Source organism: Lissotriton vulgaris, chromosome 3_2 (assembly GCF_964263255.1).
Source record: "Lissotriton vulgaris chromosome 3_2, aLisVul1.2, whole genome shotgun sequence".
NCBI lineage: Eukaryota > Metazoa > Chordata > Amphibia > Caudata > Salamandridae > Lissotriton > Lissotriton vulgaris.
In genome coordinates, this window is record NC_141690.1 from 60,413,444 (window position 1) to 60,426,044 (window position 12,601).

At 43.3% G+C, this 12,601-nt stretch overlaps 1 protein-coding gene across 2 annotated transcripts in view; it reads right to left on the minus strand.

Annotated features, from left to right (window-relative positions):
• TBC1D19 (TBC1 domain family member 19) overlaps positions 1–12,601 on the minus strand; it is a 989,099-nt gene that overhangs the window by 585,730 nt on the left and 390,768 nt on the right. For both annotated transcript variants that reach the window (XM_086964506.1, XM_086964505.1), the window contains exon 7: positions 596–642. In XM_086964506.1, the coding sequence (XP_086820632.1) occupies positions 596–642 (47 nt within the window). The remainder of the gene's footprint in view (positions 1–595; positions 643–12,601) is intronic.

The following is a 12,601-nucleotide window of genomic DNA, read 5'->3' on the forward strand; positions in this document are numbered from 1 at the left end:
GTCGATTTACAAAATCACCATTCACAGTTGTCACAGAACAACATGCATAATAAATATTATTTAAGCAGGTTGCAATTTGGGACCCACTGTGATTGGCTACAAGGGGGGGGGGGTCTACTTTCCAGTGTTTTCCTAATTCTAAACTGAAAACCTTTTTTTTGTTTTTTTGAACATCGTGTTCCTTCAAGAAATTGGTGCTGCTGTAAAAAGATTTTCGTTTGAAAAAACATCAGAAGTAGTAGGCAATGGTCCCCTGGACCACACGCTTTCCTCCACTGAGGTTGCCACCATGATTTCCAAATACTTTTAGTCAATCAGTTGCCAATTCCTTTGGGGCATTGTCACTGTACAACAGATTTTGACCAGAATTGTAGTTTGAGGCCATTGACATATTGCATAGCAAATTACAATTTTGAAAGAACGCCCTTTTATGCCCATCACAAATTGTGATTTTTCATGATACACAAAACCCATTTTATGAGTTGGAAAATGTTTTTGAATCATAAAATCGTTTAGTTATGGAAGTATGAGGTCCTTTAAGGAACACTGTGCATGACATATATAATCACCAGCTGAAGCATTCAATATTACATACCTCAAGGAAATCTTTAGGTGCATATACTGGTCGAAAAAGACTTAGATCTGCAAAAGAAATTGAAAAGAATAATTGACATACTCATTCCTATTTTGACAATTGCATTTTTTTTTTGTATTTGTAATGTCAAAGTCCTTCACAGATACCTAGGCATCCTAAAAGCCACAGGAAATCACCACAGCTTTCTAAAATCTGCATAATATGTTTTCATATTTATGCATTCAAGAGCAATGATGCCCATATTTAGCTCTTACCTCTAAACAGCTTCTTGCTAGAAGTTGTTATAGACATATTATGGACAATAACAATACTTACAGTGGGGTTTGGTGCTTACTATTAGTTGTTTTTCTTGTCAGTCTCATTTGAATGCTTCCAGTTGAATAGCTTTTCACCCTCTTATGTTTGCCTCCCCCCCCGATACACAGCTTCTTTTCTATACTTTTGAATGGATGACCTCCACTGCTTACATTTAGTGGAAAAAATATGTATTTATATTAAGCACTCCATACAGATGCATGTGTTTTCTTCCCCTGCCTTTGTGTGCTGCCTTCTTCCTCAAAACCCACCCCTCAGAGCTCTCTGTGTTGCTCCTAACAAGTCTTCTGAGGCTTCTAACATCCAGCCAAATTGTTTTTTTCTGTCTAAAACCCCCAGAGCTCCTCTGTTGCTCCCCGAAAACACACTGCCACCCACCCTACCATTGTTAACTCATCCTCACAGTCCCCCCCTCGTAACAAAAATAATAATATTGTTGGGGGACCTTGCAGCTCCAATTTGCTATAGGGCAGCTCCTTTATTTCTTTAATGTGCTTCTGTGCATATTTTTAATAATTTACTACCCCAAGATTGGTGCTTACCAACTTTGAACATTAAATTAAATATAAGAAAACAAAATGAGATATGTCAGACATTAAATTCCACATATACGCATGGATGTTTAGGCAAGTGCATCTACATGTCAACACGCTGCATGGGTTGATTTTGCTGATGTGACTCCACATCAGCAGTCAAATATTTTTTATTTTTTTTGTCAATGCAAAACATGTGTATAAACCATAGCTAAACCCAAAAGGTTAGGTAACATCATTGAAAATATCTAATAACTTGTTTATGACACATAGCCATACACATGCTATATCCTTTGGCCCACACCATGGTCAATTAAAAAGCACCCATATTTTGAGGTTTTAAGATGATCCATTTACAATAATGCCAAATAAAGGTCAACACTTTCTGAAAGTAATATAAAAATTGAGCTCTTTTCATGATATATTGTAATGTATGTCAGATTTTGCACACTCTATTTCTGGACCCCTGCACCATGAAATGAAAGATGAAGAAAAAAGGTTAAACATGGGGTTAGTGAGTGGTGAGGCAAAAGATTTCTAAATCTCTCTGTGGTGGGGTTTGATCATTGTAGGCTTATTTTTATTCTATTTATAGATATAAAATGAGTAGGTGTGTAATGAAGAATAATATTTACATTGTGAGGTTCTGGCCATATATATTAAAACATACTTAAACTTTTCAGAAATGCACAATTACTGGATGATGTCATCAGTTGTGTCATTTGAGATGTTATCAGGGATTTCAGGTGTGATGTCACTGACCAGGTCATTAGTGACATATATGACATCATCAGCAGTGCATTGCGGGGGCGCCAGTTATAGTTAGCTCAACCAACTATCAAGGTCAAATTTCTCTGGTTTTCAGTGACTTTCTAAGGTTTTTTAAATCCAAATTTCTAACTATAACGTCCCTGAAACCTATGGGTTTTTCAGTGAATTTCAAAGGTTTTTTTCATGAAAACTTCTACTAACTATAACATCCCTGAAACCTGTGGTTTTTCCAGTGAATTTCTAAGGTTTTTTTAAATGCTAATTTCTAACACCACCTAGATAGGTAGGACATTTGGAGAAAGAGAAAGATAGGCGCAGAAAGAAGCAAGAGAAGTGCAGAAAGAGGCAAGAGAAGAGCAGTAAGAGGAAGGAAGGTGAATAAAGAAGCACCAGAAATGCAGAAAGAGGCTACAGAAGTCCAGAAAGAGGAAGAAAGGTGCAGAAAGAAGCAAGAGATGTGCAGAAAGAACTAACAGAGGTGCAGAAAAAGGCCTACTTTGACTGTACCTAACAGACTCATACAAAGTAGCCTAATCACTAATCCGTCTCCCAAGATGTCTTAACCCTCACTTTTCTCTTGAAGGTTCAATATTCATCAACTGCATAGAATGCTAGGCCTACCAAATCTAAAACAACAATCCTAACCTTATCACTGTTGTAAGTCTGACCAAGTTTGTGAAGGTATGCACAATTGTGTCTCTGCTTTTACCTAGTGACACATTACATAAAAATGAACATACAAATACTTGAACACCAGTGTTTCAAACAGCATACTCTGTAAATTTGTGTACAAAAAGGTAGAAGCAAGAGAAGTTCAGAAAGAAGCAACAAATGTGCAGAAAGAGGAAAGAGGGGTGTAGAAAGAGGAAAGGGAAGTGCAGAAAGAGGTAAGAGAGTTGCACAAAGAGGGAAGAAGGGTGTAGAAAGAGGGAAGAACAATTCTTCTTTCTTTCTCATAACAGAATAGTACAATGATTTCAATTTAATTGATCATTGTATGGGCACTGAATGTGGTAAGTGAAACGTTCTTCTCTTTGTCGCTCTCAAGTGTGTGTTGTAAATGAATCTAGGACCCTAGTGTAATTTTCCCAATTCATTCCCTTATATAGGTATACTTTATCATATCCTTATATAGGCATAGAAATCACTACAATATTTGGCCTAAGCCATACAGCCCAAATACGGCATGGCTACTTCCACTAAGTTCCGAGAATCAACAACAATTTCTTGGAAAAACCTGCCTTCAGCAGCTAGGGATTTCCACCTGCTTGAATATTAAGTTCTCCAAGAACTCCTGGCGTTTTCCAAGAATTTAGCCTTTGAGTGACGTTATTAAGTCCAAACATGCGTCAAACTCGGCACCTTCAAAGTATAAATATGCCTAGGTTTGCCCAGACAAACACGGTGGTTTGGAGCAGATCGACTATCTACTAGCCCGACGCCCTGCAGCAGCAAGTGCCAAAGGAAGCCGACCCTTCAACTGACGCACTGAGAGAGACGCTGTATTTTCTCTTGCCAAGAAATCCAACTCCAGTGTTTCCGGCTTACCCTTGCGGGTATCTGGAAAATCGAGTCATGAGAGAGAGATACAAGACCTCCTTCATTCTAAAACCAGGGTACAGAGCTGATTAGACCTCTTAGAGAATTCTTGGAATAGATTCCTGGCAGAGAACTGCTAAACTTAGGCTACCCCTCACTTACTTCTTCCCTCGAACTAGACTTAGGTTAGGTACACCGGGGTAGGCGTATTTTAGAAGCACCAGTTGAGTACTTTTAGTCATTATTTATTACTGTATGTATTTTATATATTTTTTTAATTTATTTATTTTTCACATTTTTAGAGCGCACTGTTACCCGGAGGTGTCCTGGCACTAACGTGATTGAACCAGGGTATGTGGGTAGGGAGCTTTAGTGAGTAAAGAGACAGGTCTTAAGCGCTCTTCTGAAAGATAGCAGGTCCGACGACTGTCTGAGATTGAGTGGTAATCTGTTCCAGGCTACTGCCGCGCCTAGGGAAAAACACCTGCCCCCCCATTGCGCTTTCTTGACTCTAGGGACTGATACCAACGCCTGCTCACCAGATCTTAAGGTTCTTGCCGGCTTATGCCAGTGGAAGAGCAGCTTCATACACTGAGGGCCAAGGTCGTGCAGTGCCTTGAAGACCACGCAGAGTGCTTTGAAGACTATTCTCTTTCGGACTGGCAGCCAGTGAAGTTTCACCAGATCCTGAGCTACCGAGGCAAACTTAGGGGTGTCAGTGATCAGGCAGGCGGCTGCATTCTGCAGGATTTGGAGCTTGTTTAGTAGGCCCTGTTGGGCGTTCAGCATAAGGCTGTTACAATAGTCTAGACGTGAGAGAACCAGTCCAGTAACCACAGTTTTCCTATGCTCTACCTCCAGAAATGGCAGCACTTTCCTAATTGTTTTAAGGATGTAATGCATGGATTAGGATAGTGCATTAATCTGTGGTTTAAAGGATAATGAATCATCCACCAGTATACCTAAATTTTTAACCTTCGCCACTGGGGAGGGGAGGGTTCCCATTTCTTCTGGCCACCATCTCGGGGACCAGAAGTTGTCCTTGGAACCAAAGAGTAGCACTTCTGTCTTTGTAGAGTTGAGCTTGAGACAGTTTTGTGCCATCCAGTTGCCCACCTCTTGCATACAGCCTCTAAACCTATCTGCTGTGCTATCTATTTCACCCGGCAGCAGTGATACCACTATCTGCGTGTCATCTGCGTATGCTGTGAGGTTAAAACCAAAGGATCGAATAACCGGCGCTAGGGTAGAGACGTACACATTAAAAAGGGTCGGGCTCAGTGAGGACCCCTGGGGAACTCCACAAGGAAGCACATAAGGACGTGATTCAAACTCCCCCAGGGCCACCGTTTGAGTCCTATTGGAAAGGAAGGCCTGTAAGATCTTCAATGCCTTTCCTTGAATTCCGCAGGCCCTCAACCGGTCCATCAACAACTTGCAATGGACCGTGTCGAAGGCCGCGGAAAGATCCAACAAGATCAGGGCGGCTCTGCCTCCTGCGTCCATCACTCTTCTAATGTCTTCCACGGATTTAATCAGGGCGGATTCCGTGCTGTGTTCTGCACGAAAACCATGTTGGGATGGATCTAGATGTTCTCCTGTCCTCAAAAAGGCACTTAGCTGCATATTTAAGGTGCCTTCCATAATTTTGGCTGGGAGGGGTAATCTGGCAATAGGCCGGTAGTTGTTCATCTCGGCTATGTCCAGGTTGGATTTTTTTAGGAGGGGTAGGATGGATGCTAGTTTCCATTTTGCGGGAAATTCCCCACTATCCAACATGAGATTGAGGAGGGGAGTAAGTCCGGCTGCAATGGTGGCTGGAGGTAATTTGGCGATTGCAGCAGGGCAGGAGTCATGAGGGGAGCCTGATTTTATCTTCTGTAGTCGGCTCACTACCTCCTTCTCGCTGATTTGGGTAAATTGTAGGAGTTTTTCCGAATTACTGTCTAACTCCGGACCAACGATAGAGGGAGGAGTCCTTACTTGACTGTCTAGGGGAGAGAAGATTTTTTCCACTTTTTCCGGAAAAAAGTGGCAAGATTCTCACAGAGTAGAAGACTGGGGGGTATCTCTATGGTCTTGGGGACTGCAAGGGATGACATTGCTGAAATAATTCCTTCGGGCATTACTGGCTTCTTTAATTCGTTTCGTGAGAAAGGCCCGTTTTGCCTGTTGTATCCTCTCTTTATAGGCTCTTTGCTCAATATTGAGAATTTTTTCGTCTGTCTCACTATAGTTTGTCCGCCAAGTTCTTTCCATTTTTTTACACAGAGTTTTATGGTCCCTGATCTGCTCGGAGAACCAAGGGGCGGATGGATTTGAGAGTGTGGAGTAAAAAGTTTTAGGGGGAGCCAGTTGTAAGCATGCTGACTCAAGCCAATTAGTGTAGGCTGAGGCTGCTTCCTCCACATTTCCTGAGAGGGGCTCCAAGGAAGTTTTTAATACACCCTCCAGCTTCTCACCATTTATGTTGTTCCATTTCCTAACCTGTCTTGGTACGTTTCTGGCTCTAGATGATCTCACGGGGCTAGAGTAACATTAAAATGGACTGCTGAGTGATCAGACCAGGGGACCGGCTGCACTGTTGATACGTTAAGGCTGGGATGATTTGAAAAAATATCGTCCAGGTTATGTCCTGTGAGGTTCCGTGACGGTTCCGTGACGACTTGAACCCGTGTTTTCAAGTTTGTCGGAAATACATAATATGGGTATCAGTGAACCGCAAATGGTCCATTTAGTATATCCTGGTGTTTTCGCTACGCTACGAGCAAGAGCACTCCTTTTATAAACACATTTCTGATCTACCCATGGCATCCATCTTAGATCATGGCCGCCATTTTGTGTTTCCTTGCCCTCACATATGCAATAGCCTCTGATCACTCTACTTTGATTAAGGACACGTAACCTTAGCCGGAGATTCACCTCTTTTCATGACACGTGCACCTTAAACCAGATCACGCTGTAGCTGCATGACTCGACAAAGGCTACCTCCTCTGCCCGAGGCCAGTCCTGCCAAACTGGTCTTCGTGTCCATTGTACCTGATCATGATTAGGCGGCCGAAGCCGGTAGCCTTGCCCATTTACAACCCACAAACATCCCTTATCCCACTTTTCTATCTTCCACACCTGGCTCTGTTTCTTTCTTTCTGAATCTTTATTAGGGGGAGGTAACGAACTTTACGATGAGGCGGTCCGGGTCCTGAATGCAATATTGACAGGGAATTGTGACAGACTAGTGAGAACCCCTCTCTTCGCAATGTTTGGCCTCAGATATTATCGACGGTTCCTGTGTAACACCAAATATTTATTGTTTTAGACACAAAGGTTTTGGGAATGTATTACATGTAAAGAATTCGCCCCCAGCTTAAAATTTCGTATATAAGGAGCAACCCACTTTGTACAAATCGAACAGGCTCCTGATTACTGCCCGTGTGTAGTATCTGTGACTTCTGTGTCCCTGCAGTAATAAACCTTTGGTCTTTGACGCCACCATCGAGAAGCCCGTGTTTCTGTTCATTTGTGCACCAAGGCAGGTGGAACTCCGGGGTCTTTGGGTGTTGTACCCTGACACCTCTGGACGGAACCAAAAAGTCCAGAACTCCAATTGGCGCCCAACGTGGGGCGACGTCATTCGGTACCGGTCCAAAAGCCTGAAGAGTTCGAGAAGCTTCGTGTGAAGATTCCTGAGGGAGGCGCCCCACTTCATCGATCCCGGCATATCGCAAAAGTGGCCCGAAGTTCTCTTCCACGAGGGTTTCCCGTTCAGGACGGCTGCAGTGGGCCGTTGCCTTGACCGTCGCCCTGTCTTGGACCCGAAGTGGTGCAGTCCTTAGTACGGCGAAACGTGACGGGTTTCTTCTTGGTGACGTCTTCAGTGACTCAGTTAAGTATTTAGTGATAGCTAGCTGGTTACTTTGTGAGGATTGTTAAAAATCCTTGATCGGTTCTTGGTTTGGTTTGGTTTTGTCAGATTATCACTGGTTGTTCTAGTTACGATAATCTATTTTGGTTTAGTTTGGGTATCGATACATCAGTTCGTTTTGGTAGGCCTAAGTTCTTGGTTCGAGTGCACATATTTGTTCCGTGTTTGTTTGTTTTGTGTTCCGGACTGAAAATGGTAAGTCGAAAAATGTTGTCTTGTTTTAGTTGCAACAGTGACTCACGATTGGAGGACTCTTGTCTGGTTCCTCCGATTGGGACTCCCCTATATGATTTATATTGCAAGTATGGCGTGGGTCCTATATCTTATAATGAGATATGGGTCCGTTATTGTAAGAAAGATGGTGTCCTTAGTTGGCCACTGCATGGTAGTTTTGAGCCCGAGATTCTCGACAACCTAGAAGCGAAATTGTTCAGGAAGAAAGCCCGGCCGGCAATGTTTGATTCTTTCCGTTACTGGCGAAAAGAATCCAAACAGAGAGAAATGAGAAGGTTGAAGAAAGAACAGAAAGAACAAGAAGAGTTAACTCTAGAGCAAGCGACTAAACAGTTGCAGGCTAACGAGTGTGAGAAGGCCATAGATGTAGCCATTAGAGAGCATAACTTAGCGATTGACAAGTGCTATCCTGCCTTGCCATCGAAAATGGCTAAGATACTGGAGGATTCCGAAAACGATCCGCTGTTATCTTATCTGTTACGATCACCTCCACCGTATGCACAAGGTGCTACGGCTCCGCCTGTCCCGAATGTTCAATTGCCGGTTGCTGGACAACCTGGTGCTCCTGCTCCTATCCCTCAGAATCAAGTTCCTGTACCTCCTGTGATGAATGTGAATGTTCCTACAGCTCCTCCTCTTCCTACACTGCCAGCCTCTATACCTACTTCTGTGCCCACTGTTCCTCAAACTATTTTTCTCGATACTCCTACTGTTCCGTTATCTATTCCTACCTCTACTGCGTTCTCTACGTCTGCGAGTGTACTAACTCCACTTTCTGTTCGTCGAAGAATCACTGATTCTGTTACTAATATGCTGTCTCCTATATATAAAACTTTGATTAAGACTCCTACTCCTGACTCTGTACAGAGACGGAGTCAGCTTCCAAGTGCTGAAGAACGGGGAGTTTTAGATTCCACGGCTCTCAGATGGATTTCGAAGGGTAGAAGATATACTACGAGAGATGTGCTAGACACATTTATGCAGTGGGGGGAACCAACACAACGGTACGTCTTTGATGAGATGTGCTCGTTGTTACGTGAAGAGATAGAAGAAGACGATGTTGAATCAGATTTGGAAGATTTAATTAGGGTTCAAAAGGAGTTTGCTGCTGGAATGATAGTGGGTGAGAAAATAAAGGAAGCGATGGAACTCATTTTAAGTTTTAGGAATGATCCATCTCTTCGTTCACCGAGAGATTTAGAAAAAGGTAAAATGAAGCTAAGTCGCCAATATCCGATGAGGGAAGTTCCTCCGATTTGGCGCGAAGCTATTCAAGCTGATGCGGTTGCTGGTATTGCGGCCGCTCCAGCGCAGTTCCAACGAGTGTGGATACACATTCCATGGAAGCGAGCTGAAGTGTTAGCGGTGAAACAGGCCTTGCCAGATCCGCGTAAGAATCCTGCCGGATATTACAAGGAATTAACACAGACAGTTGAGGCTTGTATAATGAACTTAGCCGACATCGATATGTTGTTTGGTAATGTAGTTCCGCAACCAGTGTGGGCTAAAATTCGTAGGGAGGATCATCAAGCTGCCTTAGGTGGTGATTGGGCAGCTATCACTGCAGCAGATGGTCAGCAAATAGGTGGTGCGAAACCCGAACCTTTAATTGCTAATCTACCAGGTAGAATAATTGATCTAATGAAGACTTTGATGCCAGCACTACGTGTAAATTGGGACAAATTGTCAGCATGCAGGCAAAAGAAAGACGAAAGTGTCTCCGACTTCTTCACGAGGTTCGAAGAGACTTTTGTGGATCATAGTGGTCAGGACATGAGTACAGAAGGAGGGCAAAGACTGTTTGTAGATAAATTTGTGCATAATCTGTTACCTGAATTATGCAATAAATTAAAGGATTCAGAAAGTGCGTGGGCTGTATCTACGACAGCGCAAATACTTGCGACTGCACAGTACTACGAAAATAGAGATAAAGAGGAAAAGGAGAAATCAGAGAAGAAAACGAAAGATTTAAAAACTAAAGTTCTTTTGCAGCAGGCGTATCCGCCTCGCGCGAATCAAACTAATACGCAGCAAAACTCATACCAAAGGTCAGATTATGGTTCATCAAGACCTCAATATCAGTGGAATCAGTGTGCGTACTGCAAGAAAGAGGGTCACTATAAAAATGAATGTCCGATCTTAGCGCAAAATAATGCAGCAGCAGCTCAGAGAGGTCGTGGTGGTTTTGTGCAGAATTCTAGAGGTCGAGGGCGAGGTGCTATGCCTCCACAAACGAATGATCGTCCCTCCAATCACTTTGATCAGCGAAATGGACAATCTACTCAGCAAAATAGATCTCAACAATATCTTGTTGAGGACTATAATGAAGTAGATGAGGGTTATCAACAAAATGGGTACTAGGACAGCCATGGACAGAGAGAGGGAGTAGTATCAGTTCCAGTGGATCAGAGTGGGCCTTATGTCGCAGTAGCAACATCAGGTGTAGTCGAACCGTTTCTGTTGGATACTGGTGCCGCAAAAAGTTCTATCATTCATGCGAAACTCCCTGGCGCACCTTTGTCTGGCTCAACAAATGTTTCCGTAGGTTTTTCAGGCGCCCCTGTGTACAACCCGATATCTGGTCCTTTGTCCATTTCTGTTGGACCGTGCCAATTGAAAGCACCCCTGATTTTGACGACAGGTTGTAATGAAAACCTGCTTGGTTTAGATTTGTTAAAACGACTATATGCGACATTGTACTGTTCTCCGGAAGGAGTACAGCTTACGTTGGGTAAAAATATCACCTCTCCGATGTACTTGTCAATGGACGCACTCCCGCCGGAGCTACGTTCACTCCCTGATTCTCTTTGGGCGACTGGTCCTAATGATGTAGGTCTCCTAGAAATTCCACCGTATGTGGTAACTTTGAAAGCAAATGTGAAATTTCCAAGAATTCCCCAATATAAAATCTCGAGTGAAGGTGAGCGTGCACTTTTATTGATTGTGCAAGACTTGATTAAGAAGGGTGTGGTTGAGGAAACTAGAGGAAATGTCTGTAACAGTCCTGTCTTACCGATTCTGAAGCGAACTGATCCTACAAAACCTCCAGTATATAGGTTTGTCATAGACCTTAGAGAAGTTAATAAGATCGTAGTCCCACAGTTTCCTGTAGTGCCAGACATTACTGCCTTGTTAACATTGATTCCTGCCACAGCTACATGGTTCTCAGTCATTGACCTAAAGAATGCCTTTTTCAGCATTCCGATAGCCGAAGAAAGTAGGGATATTTTCGGCTTCTGTCTAGGAGGTCGCAGTTTCAGATTTAAACGCGCTCCACAAGGCTATTGTGAAAGTCCATCCATTTATAGTCAAGCTTTAAAAAGTCAGTTAGATTCTTTTGTCCTTCCTCCAGGTTCTGCCCTAGTACAGTACGTAGACGATCTTTTAGTGGCTGCCGATGACAAGGAAACTTGCAAAGCAGCTACAATCTCCCTATTGCATCATTTGTCTAATTTGAATCATAAGGTGTCTCCTTCCAAGATGCAATACTGCTGCCAAGAAGTGACCTACCTAGGTCATCTCTTGTCAAAGGAGGGAAGGAAGTTGACCCCAGAAAGAATAAAAGCCATTACGCAGATGAGTGTTCCACGCACACAGAGAGAAGTACGTGCCTTCCTAGGTATTACCTCTTACTGTAGGCAGTGGATTCCAAATTTTTCTCTTTTAGCAAAACCATTGGTAGCTTTGACTGGGAAAAATGTTCCGAGTCCGGTGCCATGGTCTGATGAATGTCAAGAGAGTTTTACTGAATTACGAAAAGCATTGTGTTCAGCTCCTGTATTGGGTACACCTGATTACAGTAAGCCATTCACGCTCTACGTTCACGAAAGAGAAGGTTGCGCGTTGAGTGTTCTGACACAGAAATTTGGTGATAAACAACGCCCTTGTGCGTATTTCTCATCAACATAAGATCCGGTGGCTAGAGCGTTGCCTAGTTGTTTGAGAGCTACAGCGGCAGCTGCAGCTTCCATTCGACAATCTGCTGGTTTGGTGATGAACAATATGCTAGTGGTCATGGTTCCTCATGCAGTGGATACACTCATGAACCGAACGAAGACTCAACACCTGACTAGTGCGAGATTATCTGGTTACGAGCTGACATTACTAGCGAGTCATATTCAGATCAAGAGATGCAATGTATTGAATCCAGCAACATTGTTGCCGACTGATCAAGAGTCGAGTGATTCCGAGCCACATGACTGCTATTTCAAAACGGAGGAAGAGACAAAAGGACGCATCGATTTGAAGGATACTCCCCTACCCGACCCAGATGGTACGCTGTATGTGGACGGGTCATGTTTTAAATTGGAGAATGGTGATGTGACTGCTGCTTACGCGGTAACGACTTTGAAGACGATTGTGGAGACTGCAAGAGTGAGTCAGAATTCTGCCCAAGCTGCAGAATTAATAGCTCTAACGAGAGCGTGTGTTTTAGCTGAGGGAAAGAGAGTGAATGTGTTTACAGACAGTCAGTACGCATTTGGCGTGGCCCATAGTTTTGGCCGGTTGTGGAGAGAAAGAGGTTTCATTACGTCCCATGGGACTAAGATCCAACATGGTCAGCTAGTTAACGACTTGTTGGAATCTCTAACCTTGCCGACTGAAGTTGCGATTGTGAAGTGCAGTGCTCATAAAGCAATCACGGATGATGTTGGTCGTGGGAATGCTTTTGCTGACGAAATTGCTAAACAG